This window comes from Chenopodium quinoa, unplaced genomic scaffold, assembly GCF_001683475.1.
Source record: "Chenopodium quinoa cultivar QQ74 unplaced genomic scaffold, ASM168347v1, whole genome shotgun sequence".
In the NCBI taxonomy this organism is placed as follows: domain Eukaryota; kingdom Viridiplantae; phylum Streptophyta; class Magnoliopsida; order Caryophyllales; family Amaranthaceae; genus Chenopodium; species Chenopodium quinoa.
Window position 1 is genome coordinate 3807 of NW_018743434.1, and position 17312 is coordinate 21118.

Consider the following 17312-nt stretch of genomic DNA (forward strand, 5'->3'; position numbering starts at 1 on the left):
GGGGAACGATCTACTTAAACATTGCTACATTTACTTAAGGAATAATTTATCCGCGCAAAATAATTACTCTATGTATTCGGAGTCAAAAAAATAAAAAAATATTTTGCGTGTTTGGAATAATTAAACGTGAATTGGAATATTTAATCAAATAACAATTAATCTTTCCAATCAACATATAATTTTGTCATGCATTCATCATTAACGTCATATCAGATAGGTACCTATCAATCTACGGAACGGTAAACAAAGATATTTTGCATGCAGTAACTCACTAACGTAAGAAAGAAAAGAGAAACGGGAGAGGGACATGGGAGCAGTACGTATAGGTGGATGTAGTTGTTAATAAAAGCAAAGGGTGTTGAAAACGAATTAAAGTTTATAGGATGAATGGATGGATAGATCATAGATGTTTATTATTGTGTGTTGAACAAAGTATTTAAAGTGTTTGGATTCATAGGTCATGGGGATGTGGTTGTTATAATAGCTGACGATCAAATTTATTAAATGGAAGGGTGTTGAATGCTTTTATTATAAGAAACATTTTTATTTTTCTATTCAAAAAAAATATTTATGAATTCTCGCTTTGTATTAAATACATACTTCCCCCGTTTTTATAAAAAGTCGTAAAATAATTGCAAAAATTGGTTTATTCGGCTAATATATGTTTTCTCTCTATCAACCTGACCTCTAATGTTGCAATTAAAAGAAAACATGCTGATTAGTTATATTTGGCTGATTTTTCTCTCTATTTTGATAATCACTTTCTAATTCTCTATCTCATCTCATTACAAACTATACATCCACCTGATCTTCTACGTTACAATTAAAAGAGAACGTCCGGCTTATGAGTTATGTATGCGCCATCCAATTGCGGAAGTTGTATTGATGTCACTCAATATGAATGTGATAATATTGAAGGAAGTCCTTAATATTGGAATTGAATCCGGCCATTAAAAATGATCAGTAAGGCATTGAAGACACTAGCTCCTTCAACTGTACAACAGACCCTCTATTTAATGACTCCCTCTCTTTCTCTCTCTTATAACGTCACCGCCTCTATTTACTAAGCTACGTACTATTATTAATTATTAATATGATTATATTAATATTATTATTTTCTCTCTCCTAAATTTAGGATGATCCATGATCAATTTTACCTAGGCTCTTAAATCTTAACATACATATTGAACCCAGCCCAGCTACCCAAGTTATATTGATATGTGATTGATAGTAATGTGCTCCTCAAGCTATCTATCTGATTTTTTTTTTATTTTATTGAATTGAGTTATTAGAGTAGTTATATGTATTTATGTATTGTTGGATTTAGTAGGCTACATTATTAGCCATATTTATTATTCGAACAAGTTTCATTCTATTATTTTATATTAGTTGTAATAATTTAATTTTACACATATTGGCCTTTTTGTTATAAGTAGTTATTGATTTTTACACGCTAAAAATTGTAATTTGATAAGTCATGGCCTATTTTTACAATTTGAAGCGAACAGGGACTTAAACACAAAAAAAACTCGTACTATGAATCAGAGGTAGTAAAATTTTTAAAGTATATTTTTTCAAATTTAGACAGCTTGAATTGAAATTTGTAGGATGGGTGATTTTAATTTATTTTCGATCATACCACGTCCACCAACCAAACTTATCTACCATTAAAAAATATTTGAAAAAAATAAATAAAGAGATATGTTTGGAAATTGACGCACATCCATACTGTATAGGATTAACAAACAAGGTTTCATAGTCAAAGTGTGATAGATGAAGCGAATTTGACCTTTTTTAAAAATTAAAGGTCAAAGGACTAACCGATCAAGAAATGCAAAGACCTTTACATTTAAGGTTTGTCAAATCTACTTGTTATTATGTGTGTATAATTTATTAAGTCTTTAACACAACAATTACAATGGAATAAAAATTGAGTATTCATGATTATAAAGTCGTTTCAATACTTAAAGAAGATATACAAGTACTCTTATAGGGTGTGGAAGTTGAGATACATGGTATAAAATTTAAACACTACATCCACTATTTTAATGTCCTTTGTAGTTGTTACTTGTTATACATAAGCGACAACGCTAATAATCCATTGAAGATGGGTATAGAGTCTAAATCATCTTAAATAAATTGTACAAATCGATATGACACAATTTAAATTACTTATTGTCTTAATCAATTTTCACATTAGATATAGACAAACTCTTGTATGAAACCAACATACAACATACTAATTCATCACGATACCAAAATATTGAAGTAAGCGACTCCGTAGTCCATATCCATACAGTACTAAGTATTTAGTGACAATCTCAAATGTTTAACAAGAAGTTATACGAATGCAAGTCCATCTCACCTAAGACCTATAGACACACAAAGTGGAGAGTTCATGACGATTGACGACTAAATAGAGACCGCTAGATAGTCAGCGGGATCAGGTAATGCAATTTAGTGAGGAGGAATCAATAAATATTGACTAGGAAGAGGAGAAGAGTGAGTTGGTTAGGACTACGCCATCCAAGCTTTAAAAGATGAGCAGCTCCCAAAATACAGTGCAGTAAATTCAATTAAAAACCCAAACTTCAAGTTCAAGTTCAACTTCAATTTGGTTGAGCACGCCAAACGTTTTAAGACTACAGAAAATCGGTAGTATTAATATATTTAATAAATGTGGGCCACCCTAAATCCACCTTTATATTTGTCCTCTTAGATTCTTCCTTACACATCCTTTGCCCTATTTAAGCCCCAAATACATTTACACACCCCCACTTTATCTCACACCCAACACACCCAGATAACTGTGTTTCAACTTTCAACATCTTAACGATGGTATCATTTCAAACATCTTTCCTTCAACTAAATGATCAACGGAAACCGATTTCGGAAACGACTGATGACTCCAAGAACAACATGAAAAGGAAGTGGAATGACACAGAAGATGAGGAGGAGGTGATCCTTCCTTACAAACATTGGAGGAATCCCAAGGCCGCCACTGCCATAGCGGCCTTTGCCTCCAAATCTTTCTCTGATATTGAGCTTCACCTCGAGACCCCGTTGCCATCTGAATGGCAACGGTGCCTCGATATGCAGGTAAATAAATTTTCCCATGATATGGCTATTTGGCTAACTGTTAACTTTTTTCGTACTCATTATAAATATCATCAGTTCATCTATTAGAACATAATTCGTCAAATTTTGATTTTTTTTTTTTAAAAAAAAAAATCTAAACATTCTATATATTGCATGCAGTCAGGGGAAATACACTTCTACAACACAAGAACACAAAAAAGAACACAAAAGAGATCCAAGGGAAAGCTCAGAACCATCAAAGTCCTAAAGACTGTCACATGAGCTTAGACCTTGAGCTAAACCTGCCTTGTGGTTCACTCAACCAAAATATCTCAAAATCAACATCAGAAAAGAACACAACTACGATGATCAAGAAGAAGTCTAGCCACTCACCACCACCGTCGGCTTCTCCTAATCTATTCAGGAGTCTGAGTACTGTCAGAAAGACGAACACTATCGATGTCGAAACAGCAGACGATGCAGAGGAGATGGTTGCAAACCGCTTGCAAACGGTGCCATATGCTGGTGATGCTGTGCAGATCCTCACCTACATGTCCCAACTGCAAATATGTGCACCCTCCATGCCAGAGCCCTCTTGACCTGTTCAAAGCCAAGACTTAGCCTCTCTTGTTAATTTTTATTAATCACAACAACATATGAATTAATGATCATAAGGTTGAGTGTTAATAGCTATTTAGGCCAAAAAAAAAAAAAAAAAAAAAAAATAATAATAATAATATCAATAATATTGTTTAGTATGTTGCAAAAAAAAATATATAGATCATTAGCAACAATCATGTCAAATTTACTAGTTAGTTGGCTGCTTAATCACAAATCATCATTCTCTCTACTCTAAATGGTCAAACTATGAGTTTAAGTTGTGTAAATAATATGGGGGTACCAAAAATAAAATGGGGAGCCATCTCAATCAATATTCAAATAAATTTTAGCATAGTTAAAGAATGAAAATTTAATTACTATTGCATTGATCATAAACATGTAATTACACAAAGTGATGGGCTACCAATAGTCTTACTAGTCTTGTCTTATGGTACTTTCTCATCATAAAAAATAAATGATGTACTACATATCAACCGTAATGGTTTCTTCCCTAAAAAAGGGAAAAATAGTAATCGACGTTTATTAATACACCCAACTTCCACCTAGCTAACAACATTCATGACATTTAGATGTAAACATTCACCAAACACTTACCTGAAAACTGAATGAATGAGAGTGAGAGTTCATATGCATGTCCCTCTTAAAGAAAACAATGCGTAAATTTAATTTAGTTATTAAATTTACGCTCCGATTTTCGCCTCGAGAGGCGGTGACTGAGTTTATGATGATCATCCTTTAATTTAATTAAAGGAGTGAAGGTACATGTTCAAGTGTCATACTTAAAGATTTCTAACTACTTACAAGTTACAGAAATTTACTCGTATGTTTTTACTGGCTAAGTTATTATATCAATGTTTTTGAATCACAGTTCTGCTTGCTCTAATATTTGCAAACTGAACATTCATGCTATTGAACTGTAGACCTATTCATTACTAAGGGGCAGGGTTAATAATAATACCTAGCAGCTAATGATCAAATTTATACCTAAATGAAATAAATGCATGATTTATGGAGAGAATTTATGACCTATATTCATCGTAGCAACTTAGCGGTGTTTTGGTGGACATTAAATTTAAACTTATTGAATTATTTCGTTGACAAGAACACATCAAGTGCAACTTCTTCTCTCCTTCACACAAAGCAGGGGAAGTTACTCTCACCTAGTCGCCTCTAGGTAATTAAAACTTCTCGTAGTTTTCTACTCTTTAAAGGAAGTAGAACTCCCTAGAAATTGCAAATTTGAAGAAAATGTAACTTCCTACATCTAAACAAAAAAAACCACTTAGCATTCCCTAACGATAATTAAAAAACCAGGGAAATTGTGTAGCATGAGCCCTAGCCGAATTAGACACTAATTCAGGTGCTGGGGAGGTCTATTTGTGATGGAGGGTTCTACACTATTACACTAGTCTTCAAAAGCCTAAAAGTTAACTTAGCTTTAAGCCCTTAACAAGTAAAACAAACATGATTAATAGAAAAAATAAAGGCTTCAACAATTGAATAAGAGCACTGAAGACACAACAAATGTACAAGCCTAAAATAATCTTGCTAATAACAACAGATAATCATGCTGAAGTTATCTGATCCGAAATCGAGTAGCTTAAGAAAAATCTGAGGTTGGACCTTTCATTTGCTATTCCAAAATATTAGATATTTGAGCAGAGTTTTACAAAGTGGCAGGGTGCTCATCTGCTCAATGACTCATAATGAAGTTGAAGCTAAGGGTTTGTACAGCATCATGCAACTAAGTCAATAGGATGGTGTTTTGAGCCAAGATACTCCCATTAGCTAATGCCAAACAATCGAAGCTAGTTCAGAACTCCATTTGCTAGCCTTAAAAGCCATGCCATACACAGCCTCCCTGACAATATAGAAGATAGGTACTATTAGCATTTTATCATCAAAAGTACTTTCCCATAAGTATCTTCTTAAAAAAATTGTCCCAAAATATATCAAGAGAAAATAGTCAACAAAACTAATTTTTGAAGACTGTGAGAAGCCAAATAGGAATACGGAAAACATGAAGTATACATTTCTTTGGACAGGGCATGCACTCCTGCAGTCATGCCTCATACTTCGTATAATATAATACAACAACTAAAGCCTTAATACTTCCTTGGTTCACTTTTTGTTGCTAACCGTTCGACTACAATGTTAGGGTTTTTTGTTATATTGTTGCAACTAAAAGTGAATGAAGGAAGTATTTTACACGAGACTAAACCACAAAGAGATAGAGATTGCGTGCATCATGCAAATTAAATAAATTATTAATATCTAAATGGGACAGGAAAGAGATGATAAGCTTAATTGAATAAATATAGTCATAGACTCAATTTTAATTCCCACTTGTCACTTAAAAAAAAAGAAAAAAAAAATAATAGATAAGGGAGCTACCCACAAATAAAGGCTGGGTCACTACCAGGTAGGAGGGAAGTTCATTTACTATTGGATACGCAGACAAGGTTTTCATTTAAAGCCCAAACTCCAGACTAGTTATTCAATTTAATGACCTCTAACATCTTGCTTGCTTGGAATACTAATACTCATCAGTATTTGCTGCAAAAACTTATATCAAGCTACTCTTGCATTTATGTCTCAACAATCAAGCCATCAAGGATATGCACGTTTTTCCGTAAATGCCAATCCTTCTTTGGATAAAATAGGACTTCTAACTTCCACCATTTTCCTTCATGTTCTAATTACCACAATCCATTTACCTTGCTTGAAGTGGCCTCTATAAGTAAAACGCTCAAGTAATAAGATTTGGATTTGAAGCTCGTCTACATCAACTAACTGTTATAACGTAATGTCTATAGGTTATGCACTATATGTTCTCGAGTAATTCCCAAGATCCAGGCCTCAAGCACAGCCACAAAGGTTATAGGTTATGCACTATATGTTCTCAAGAAAATCATGGGTGATTGAGGAAGAATTAACTACTTAGATTTTCAAAATCAAGACTTTTTCAAACAGAAATACAATGCATCAAATTCAGGTAAAAGTACATAAAATACTGCTAAAAAAATATCACTCATGAGTTAATAATAATTGCATAAGGTAATGTCTTGAACAACCAGAGAAGAAAATGCCTATTTAAAGGATAAAATTTATTCTGATCCCAACATCTTTGACTGAATTGGCATATAAATCAACTTATACTTCATATTCAATTATTGAAAATTTCAGTCCAGGTTTTCATAGCTAAAGGTCCACCAAAACATCAAACTAACAACTGAGTGGTTCATTCCAACTATATTTATATAATAATTGTATAAAAATAAAATCTTTCAAAATTTCTGGTACTAAATCAAAACATGGCTCTCCAAATAAATAATATGAAGATGAAATTAATTTGATAGAAACTATTCAATAATGTAAATACATAACTAAAGAGGGGGTTTTATGTGGGTATTATCTGGATCATAAATTATATTATGACAAATTGACAATCCTATATAACCTTATCATGTGACATGTAAAGGTATCAACAATACATCACCTAATGGACTTTTTTTTTTTTTGAAAGAAACCTAATGGACTTAAGCACTCATTTGTGAATTGCTCAAACTGGCTTCAAGATATACATAATTTTTTCAAATCCAACGAGAAAGCCCGGAAAATGAATATAATACAGCAAATGGTTATATCACCTCACAGCATCACTTAACGTTATTAACTGAAATAGCCTTTCGACTGAAATTATTTTTTCCTCTCAAATTTCACCCTTACTTCCTTTCTTGATTCCCCTTTATAACATGCCTTTGTACTTACTTGCTAACGTTCTAGGCTAAATACATGTCGTCATACTTTAATTCTTCCTCTCTTTATTCTAGCTTATGTAACCTCTAATAAACAGAGATCACTTTCATAATCAGACAATTGGGAAACATCACAAAAACAAGATAATTATGAGATAGGAACATATACTGTGATATGATATTATGAGAATAGTATCATATGAGATATTATTGTGAAAAGATATATGTGAGTTATTGTGATAGATTTTAGGAAGTTGAGATATTAAGGAATATTAGAGTTAGATATTACTATTGTCTATATATTGTAATGTGGCCGAATATTATGAATGGGAAAATACAATGAGAAAATACAAAGAATTATTTTCCCCAAAATTTAACATGGTATCACATAATATCATATGACAATATATGTTCCTATCTCAATAGGCTTATCTAGGATATTGCCAATGTTCCAAGATCACAAGTCCATCACTAGGCTAGTGGAGAGCACTACAAAAGCCTTCAATGTTGAAACACATGTAATAATAATACATTCATAACACAACTTCCATGATGAGATCTTTACTAGATGTTTTAGTGCAATTTTATGAACCAGGATATATAATATTTCTAGACATACCATCATATGAACCTTGCGATTTCACCCAAGAAACGGTCTTGTAATTCTAAAACTTCCCATGAGTGCAACATGGTCTGATGACCACAAAGGGGAGGGAAGCGATCTACCCACACTCTCAAAGTCAGGGGGCTCCAAGAGGCCTTCAATTTCCAAGCTATCCGCTGTAAAAACAATCAAAATTAGAATTGAAACTATTTTTTAAAGCATAAGTAAATGCAAGTTGATGAATAAATCAGACAGCAATGGCACTTAATTACAGTTTAAAACATGATGACTTAACGATATAAAATCTACATAAATGTGGTGCTAAACTGCTAACTGCTAAAAGAAAAAAGAAAAGAGTAGCTAGGTTAGCACATAACGTGCCTATGATAGAGCGAGTTTAAAAATCAATGAATAACTAGTGAACAAACATACAGGTCAAACAAATCATTCAGCAGGAAATTTTTTGACTAGCAACTACCAATCAACATAACCACATAGCAACAACATTCCTCAGGTACAGAATTATGATTACCTACTCCAAAGTGTCACATGCAGTCTAAAGAAAGGTAATCTTTATAAGAAAGCAGATTCGAGGTTAAGAAACCTACAATCTAGAAAATGATTACAATCTATACCATCAACCCATTGGATAAGGCTCTTCCATGGAAGATTGGCAGGGTCTGGGATTAGGAATTACACTAACCTTATCCCTTCCAAGAATCAAGAAAAGATGACTGACATGACTGTAAACAGCGAGAAGGGGAAAACATAGAAAGGTAGGTCTTGGCGAACAATGTGACAAAGGCATAATTTGAAACAATACCTGTGTAAAAGATATAATCCAAAGTAGTACCACAAAAAGGTGACAAACAGGTGAAAGCACGTGACAAATTGGTGAAAAAAGGTTCCCCTGTTTCCGAATGCTTCATTTTCATCCTTCGTCCTTTGGTATCATTGAGATACTTGGAAAATGCTGACACATATGTACTTGCTGCAAGTACCCACTAACAGTATGATCATAGGAGAGAAATATTTGGGATAGAAGAGAAATGCAACAGCTAATCAGTACCATACTACCATCAGAAGCATCACAACTACTACACAAATGTTGTCCATACAAGAATTAAGTATTAGGTCAAAAGTCATAAAAAGATGTAAGAATTTCGAATATGAAGTTACCAATTTCATGGAATGTTGAAGTTTGAGATGCTGAAATATACATAGTTGATCTAGTGCCTGTGCACATGCAAATTCACCTCATGCTTTGTGAGCAGAATGTAAGGATCACTGCAAAAACAGATATTTTCCTAAGAAACAGATCATGAGAAGCTATAAACTCATGACTGATATAAATTGATTCTAAATAGAACTTCTTCTATTCAATTTGATTATAACTAATAAGAGCATGGTAAAAGCTACATTTGCTAAGATCTGCTGAGAACGCTTATTCACATGTAAATCTTTCTTTCAATTTTTTTTATGGTCCTGTGTCTGATTCAGGGTGCCTATCCTCAGTTAACTTTAAAATTCACTCCCATTTACACTATATACTGCCAATGATCCAAGCACCCAAAAGGAGCTAATTATCCTGTCTATCTTTTGCTAAATGTAGAGCAGAAACGATTCACTAACAATCACTGTAACTAAGCCCTTTTTCTCCTAGTCGGACTTAAAGCCTATGCAGTCTTTTAAAAGCTACCAAAAATCATAAAGGTCCCATCACAACTCACAACTACTTCTGCCAATTAACTCATCAGTTGAGGTCTGAAAGATAGCAGGAAGGGCAACTATTAGGCTTGCAAGGAAGATATTCAATAACAATCCACTTCAAAATTGGAAGCAAGAAGTTCAGTAAATACCCACTCATGTACAGCAACTCATAACTATCACATAATCAGGGAGTGGTGGCAAACTAGTAGTATCATACAAGCATTTTTTTAGCAAAATGGAAAATAAGATATAGTGCAGAAGATGTTAGATTGTTAAAAGCACGGATCAAATTATTAGTAGTTCAGCATGAGATTCAAGACTATATATTCTCCATGAACAAACTTAACAACTGCTGGAATGGGCACCATTAGATATATCAACAAGTATCGTCAGCTAAGACTAATATACAAACAAGAAAGCCCAGTATACACCATGAAATCCATGTCAGCAAAATTCAAAATCTAGTCCTCATGCTGAATTTAGGCAGCTCACCTTCCAGGAATAGAGTTCATATCCCCACAGATAAAGAGAGGCATTCTTGGGTCAATAGTCTTTTGGCTCAATTCTATTGCATTGATAAGATCAGAAACCTTTGCATACAAAAAGATCCAAAAGTCAAAGTTCTGTATGCCAACATCAAAATATAGATATAATGCCAAAATCTAAATCTACCTGGAGCAACTTCACGTCAGCGAAATTCACATCAGCAAATATGTGAGTATTAACCTGCATATTAAGAAAGTAATCAGTTGGAAACATGATTATTAACCTACAGTGGGCATCTAATAATCAAACAGCATCTAACACAATCAATGAGTAATAGAAATTTAAACAGCACCACACAGAGTCTAGAAGAAGATGCAGCACTCTTAGTAGATGCAGCACAGAGTCTAGAAGAAGATGCAGCACTCTTAGCAAAATTGCCCACCACCTCCAATATGACAATAAGAGCTACATTGTCCTGCCAAAGAAATATTCAAAAGAAACAATGATTACGAGGAAAAAAAATCCAGCTCCACACAATTTAATGAGTAAACTAAATATGAATATAGACCTTTATCAGACGCTTTAAAGCATCTTTCCTCAAACCCAGTTCTAGTTTGTCGATCAGCGATAATGCAGATTGACTGAACTCAAGCTACAACCAAGGGAAAAATATCATATAAAAAAAATGTATAAACATCCTTATAAATCAACAAAAACCCCTGGAGCATCTTTACGTTACCTGATATGATTTAGCCTCCATAAATATGTCATTGCGATAAAACGTGGCACATCCATCAAATGTATAACCACTACCCAACGTACAAGTGTATAGCTGGGTAACATACATAAAATAAAAGACATGAGAATATGCATAAGAAGATATTATTGACCAGTTGATTCATCTATCTTCCCCAAAGCCTAGACATATTCTCATTCAAACTGAGGAATGAATAGTTGCACACAGGAGTAAGAGTGGTCCAATTATTTTCTCATGTTGCCAGCCAGAAGCAGAAAAGACCAGAATCTTTAGCATGCAAAGAAGAAAAAACAACAAAATTGGAAATATACCCCTGTACCAGTCTTTTTCTTGTAGGCAACAGAATAGCCAACTTTCTCTAGCTCTGGCTTGAAGAAATCTCAAAGTGATCGCTCTGAACCTGTTAAAGACACAATATATAAAATTAAATGGTCTTAATTTATGATTAAAATAAATAAATAAATAAAAAAATTCAACGTAGCAATTATTCACTTCATATATGACAAATTTTGCAATACAACTAACAGGGTAACAGGTATATCAAGCATAAACAAGTAGGATGACAAATGTTCATGAAAATCTGTGAGTCATTACCTCTTGAAGGCACAAATATCTGCATCATATTGTATCAATTCATGAAGCAGATTTTTCCGGCGGTATTCCCATGTTAGAGCCCATTCAGGACAGTAAAAATATTTGTCCATATTAACACAGACGTGGGACAAAATATTATAAGTTAGAACAGTAAAATTGCCAACTTTAGAAACCTTTTCAGTTAGGTCACGCTTTCTCAGTATTCAGTGAATCTGGTAGCCAAATAAGAGAACGAAGCGGCAAGTTTAGCCTCTGAATGGTAGGGTCTTTCACAAAGGTCTCTTCTGCACACACTGCTGCTCGTAAATGGTGCGGGCTAGCAGATTGAAGCTTAAAACTAAAGCCAACACCATCAGCTGATGGTATTAAAGCATTTGAAGGCCCACCTTGTTAACCCACATCCTCCCAGTTGGTACAACCACTTCTATCTTTTCATCAAACCATGACACCATATCTCCGGGTGGCCAAAAATTACATCTATTTAGAGTTCCCCGCGCTTTAGAATCCTTCTTGTTACAAGAATTGCTAACATTAGCATTACGATGACGCAAATAATGATTCTTCCATGCATCTAGGAAACACTTTTTTGAGCAATGATAACTGTGTTCGACAGGCAGTCCATAATTTACACATTCTATACACTGTACAGTTGCTACATCATTGCTGTGTATAGAACAATAAGGTATGTCAGCGTGGTTAATGGTATCAGTACCTTCTCCTGTAAGCCTGTGTATAGTTGATTGCAGCTTTAGTGACAATAACAATCAAATTTCAGAATAAAACTAGATGGAGGGAATAAAGAAAATTTGAAAACTAGCCCAAGTAAAATATGAAACAAAGGGCAGTTACATTTTTGCCCATTCATATAATATCACAATCACATACTTCGTATTCCTATAAAAAATAAATAAATAAAACTGTCCAAAATTCATATGAATGATTATATCCTAACTGTATATACAAAAAAGATTGAATTTGTGTAATATTAAAGGATTCATATTTTTAAGAAAGTATTATTCCCTTTTATCCCACTTCATAATTCAACTTAAGGAACTCCATCAAGTACTTAAAATGACCTATTAGATGGATAGAGGGACAAATGGACAATATTGAGTACACATTTAAATTATTTTCCTTCCTGTACACATTCCACGATCGATCACTACCTCCATTTTCTTGAATAGTTACCGCTTCGTACCTACTTTAAGGATTCATACGTTACACGGAATATTTAATAAATCTCTTACTCTCGACCTCACTCATCAAAAAAAAAAAAAAAAAAAAAAAAAAAAAAAAAAAAGTAAAAATAACAACACTTCTCGAGTTCTCTCCAGTTTCTATTGCTAGTCATGAAAATGAAAGTATTACATTGTTAATTTAATCACAATACTCCATAAAACAGAAAGTTGTACTACAATTCAAATACCTTGATTCCAAAAACTTCAGAAGTTACAATTCACATTCTTGAAGTATATAATACAAAATTTAATCAAATTCACCGAAAATTGCAGCATACATTATAATAATAAGCGCAAATAAAGTAATCAAAAATTTTCAAATACCCTAATTCCCAAAACTTCAGAAGTTAGAACTCAAATTCTTTAACCATATACCACAATATTTAACCAAAATCACTAAAAATTACAGCATACATTATATAATAAACTGATCAAAATTGTCCAAAAACAAAGAAATTAAGATTATGTAAACTAACCCACAAAAGAAAAGAGCATTTCTTGGACCATCAGAACCAGAAGAAATTGTATAGATTCACAGTGGATCTTTTTGTATACTTTGAATAGCCATTTTGATGATTGAATAGAATGAAATTTGATGTTTGATGATTGAATAGAATTTTTTTTGATCAAATTGGCAACATTAATATCCAAGAAGAAGATGGCAGAAATTTTTGTGAAATTGGAAAAATTGTTGCAGTGAAATTTATACTAGTTTCGTAGCAACATTGAAAGAATTAAAGGATTTAAAATCACGAGAGAAATTTCGGTTATTTGGTGGAAATTTGCAAATTGCAATGGTTTAGTGTTGGCGGGGAAACGAGGGGAGAATGGGAAATAGTCTGAGAAGTTGAGAGCAAAGTTGACCGTCAATGTCTTGGTTTGAAAAAAGTACGGGTTTAGGTAGTCTAAAACCGGATTAAAAAAGGTTAAAAGGGTTGCTCTAGATTAAATCATGATAAAATTATGCGCATTTTAGTGTAATTAATGTTTGATTATCTTATTATTTTCTTTTATACGTTCTAAATGTAGCTTAGGGTTGCGTTTATTACTTTGCTGATTAATATCATAGGTTATAAATAGTACTCAATTGAAATCTTAAAGAAAAAAAAAATCTATGTAAAATATTGAAATAAAGGAATTGTTACAAATAAGTATTTCATTTATATTAATAATACAAAGTATATACATAATACAACGTGCTTTATTATTATGTTTACAAATGAGCCAATTGACACCTCTATAGTATTCAAAATTTTAAATTAAACTATGGGGAAAAAAAGTTGCATCATTGATTTATTGGTTAGTAAAATGTCAAAATAACACAAAAACCACGATGATGTCACTAATCCAAGATTTCATACTTGTATAGTTGTATAGCTTGTATTACAAATTTACAAGTAGTTTTTAGGGGCTTTAATTTAAGCCTTCAACACACCATTTCATGTCACTGATTAGCTTTCGTATACAAATGCTCTCTCTCCTCATTCTCTTTTCACAGTCAAAAACTTGGCGGTCCTTTTACATTTTCAAACTTCCAGAGAGAAATAACAGAGGATGATGGGGGAAGCAATTCAGACTCACAATGCCATACGCTGCGCCAAAGCTGCTATGCTGCTTTTCTTCCCCGAAACTTGCATCCAAAATCAGTTTTCTTCTTCTCTCTCTAAAACAGTCTCTGAAACAAGTAGAGTAAAAATGAATTAAAAGATGAATTAAGGAGAATACTATCATCATTAGACATCTGGACTTCATGAGATCGTCTTCAGAGAGCAATTGGGAAACATGACGGACACCAGATGAATATGTGGTTTCTTTGGGTATCGCGAATGTTCTAAGATCACAAGTACATCACTTGGCTAGTAGAGACTAGAGAGCACTATTTAAAGCCTTCAATGTTCAATGTGAAACACATGTAATAATAATACATTCATAATACAGCTTCCCAGGGTACAAAAATTTTCTTGACATACCATCATATGCACCTTGCAATTTCACCAAGAATGGTCTAGTAATTCGAAAGCTTCCCATGAGTGCAATATGGTCTGACGACCACAAAGGGGAGGGAAGCGCTCTTCCCACACTCTCAAAGTCAGGGAGCTCCAAGAGCCCTTCAACTTCCAAGCTATCCACTGTAAGAACAAAATATAGAATTAACTAAAACTAATTTTTAAAACAGAAATAAATTCAAGTTGATGATAGTTTAAAATATGGTGACTAATGATATTAATGAAGTGACTAAAGAAAAGTGTAGGTAGGTTAACACATGGCACGCCTCTGGTAGAATGAGTTTAGAAACCAATGAATAACTAGTGAACAAACAGACAGGTCAAAAAAATCATTCAGCAGCAAAATCTTTGATTAGCAACTACTCTGTACCAATAAGTATTACTGCATAGCAACAACAATCCTGAGGTACAAAAGCATGATCAACTCCCAAATGAAAACATGCACAGTAAGAAAGGTGATCTATATAATAAAGTGGATTATAAGGTTGAGAAAAGTTACGATTCTTGAGAAGATAACAGTCTATACCATCAATCCATTGGATAAAGCTCCTGAACAAAAGATTGGTAGGGTCTGGGAGTTTAGGAACCATATAACCATACCCCTTCCAGGAATCAAGAAAAGATGACTTTGTAAATAGCGGGAAGGGGAACAAAAGTACAAAACATAAAAATTTAGGCTTTGGCAAAACAATACGACAAATGCATAATTTGAAAAAATACCTGTGTAAAAGATATAATCCAAGGTGCTACCATAGAAAGATGTTAAACTGGTGAAAAGAGGCTCCCCTGTTTTAGAATGCTTCATTTTCATCCTTCTTCTTTTGATATCATTGACAGGCTTGGGAAATGTTGAAGCATATGCACTGGCCTGCAATGAAGTACTCACTGTAACAAAATATAACCATAGGTGAAAATAATTTGGGATAATAGAGAAATGGAGCATCTAATCAGTACCATCAGACACAACATCACTACTACAAAAACACCGTACATACAAGAGTTGAGGTATTGTGTCAAATAAATTGATATAGAATTTCAAATCTGAAGTTACCAATTTCATTGAATGGTGAAGTTTGAGATGCTGAAATATACATAGTGGATCAGGTGCCTCTGCACATGCAATATCCACCTCATGCTTTGTGAGCAGAATGTAAGGATCACTGCAACAACAGATCTTTTTCTAAGAAACAGAACATGAGAAACTATTCATGACTGATACAAATAGATTTAATGGATCCTTTTTCTAATCAATTTGAAAATAGTTGTAATAAGTGGAGAGCATGGTAACAGGCTAATTTGCTAACATCAAGAATTCTAGTTCACAGATAAAAGTCTTTCTTTCCCTTTTTTTTCCGATCCTGTGTATAATTTAGGATCTATCCTCAGTTAACATTAATAATCACTCCCATTTTAAACAGTATACAGCAATTAGCCGGTCAATATATTGCTCAATACGGAGCAGCGACAATTCACAAACAATCACTGTAACTAAGCCTTTTTTTCTTCTTATTGGACCTAAAGCCTATGCAGTCTTTAAAAAGCTACCAAAAATCATCAAGGTCCCGTCACAACTCACAACTACTTCTGCAAGTTAAGTCATCAGTTAAGGTCTGAAAGATAGCAGGAACGGCAACTTTATAGGCTTGCAACTTTGCTATCAAGAAGTTCAATAACAATCCACTTCAAATTTGGAAGGAAGCAAGCAAGCACAGTAAAAACTCACTCATGCAACAGCAACTCATTACTATCTCATAATCAGGTAGGGGTAGCAGACTAGTAGTATCATACAAGCATTTTTCAAACACAATGGACATAAAAGTTTAGCGCAGAAGATGTTTAGATCTTAAAAGCATGGATAAATTTACTAGAGTAGTAGATCAACATTAGAAACTGCTGCAATGGGCGCAGTCAGATTTATCAACAAGTATCGTCAGCTAATGTTAGGGTTGTTCATCCTAAAGTCCCACATGGAAGAAATAAGCAATGACTTCCTTATAAGTGGAAGCACACTTCATTAGTATGAGGCCTTTTGGGAAGGTGCCCAAATACAAATCCGTGCGAGCTAGGCCCAAAGTGGACAATATCATACTAAGGTGGAGTGGCGTAAATGTGTGACCTCGCGATTGAAGATCTGTGGTGCCTTGTATCGAAAATCCATTTGATATGGTGGTCAGGTGGTGTGTTCCGTGGTGGTAGCGATAGCGGTACAAGATGAGGAGATTTGTGCTACAGTGTTGTAGCCTTTCGTCGAAAGTCCTGATGTTGTGGCTCGCGTGGTGTGTCCCTTGGTGGTAGCAGCGGTACAAGATAGTTCCGCTGGAGGGGAGGCCATGAGTTATGTGGTCCTTGGTCTAAGAGGAGGTTTTGGGGTTGTTCAACCGTAGTCCCACATGGAAGAAATAAGGAATGACTTCCTTAAGTGGAAGCACACTCCATTAGTATGAGGTCTTTTGGAAAGGT

The 17312-nt window shown here is 34.0% G+C and overlaps 2 protein-coding genes and 1 pseudogene across 5 annotated transcripts; 1 reads left to right on the forward strand and 2 right to left on the reverse strand.

The window, feature by feature from the left end:
• Positions 1-2726: 2726 nt before the first annotated feature.
• LOC110739103 lies at positions 2727-3570 on the forward strand. The gene is made up of 2 exons (XM_021919556.1): positions 2727-3099; positions 3259-3570. Exons 1-2 carry the CDS (start codon positions 2836-2838, stop codon positions 3358-3360), a joined length of 366 nt encoding a protein of 121 aa, XP_021775248.1. The 5' UTR covers positions 2727-2835; the 3' UTR covers positions 3361-3570.
• A 1620-nt stretch (positions 3571-5190) lies between these two features.
• On the reverse strand, positions 5191-13375 carry LOC110739091 (annotated as a pseudogene).
• An 810-nt stretch (positions 13376-14185) lies between these two features.
• On the reverse strand, positions 14186-16759 carry LOC110739109 (carbon catabolite repressor protein 4 homolog 1-like). 4 transcript variants are annotated; one of them, XM_021919563.1, is made up of 5 exons: positions 15904-16759; positions 15573-15720; positions 15379-15454; positions 14817-14975; positions 14186-14521 (listed from the first exon to the last, which is right to left on the reverse strand). In XM_021919563.1, the coding sequence occupies exons 2-5, from the start codon at positions 15603-15605 to the stop codon at positions 14490-14492; spliced, it is 300 nt and encodes a 99-aa protein (XP_021775255.1). In that variant the 5' UTR covers positions 15606-15720; positions 15904-16759; the 3' UTR covers positions 14186-14489. The 4 variants fall into 4 exon arrangements, with proteins under 4 accessions (XP_021775255.1, XP_021775253.1, XP_021775252.1 ...); XM_021919561.1 differs by lacking the exon at positions 15379-15454 and having other exon boundaries at positions 15945-16759; XM_021919560.1 differs by lacking the exon at positions 15379-15454 and having other exon boundaries at positions 15573-15737.
• Positions 16760-17312: the final 553 nt, after the last annotated feature.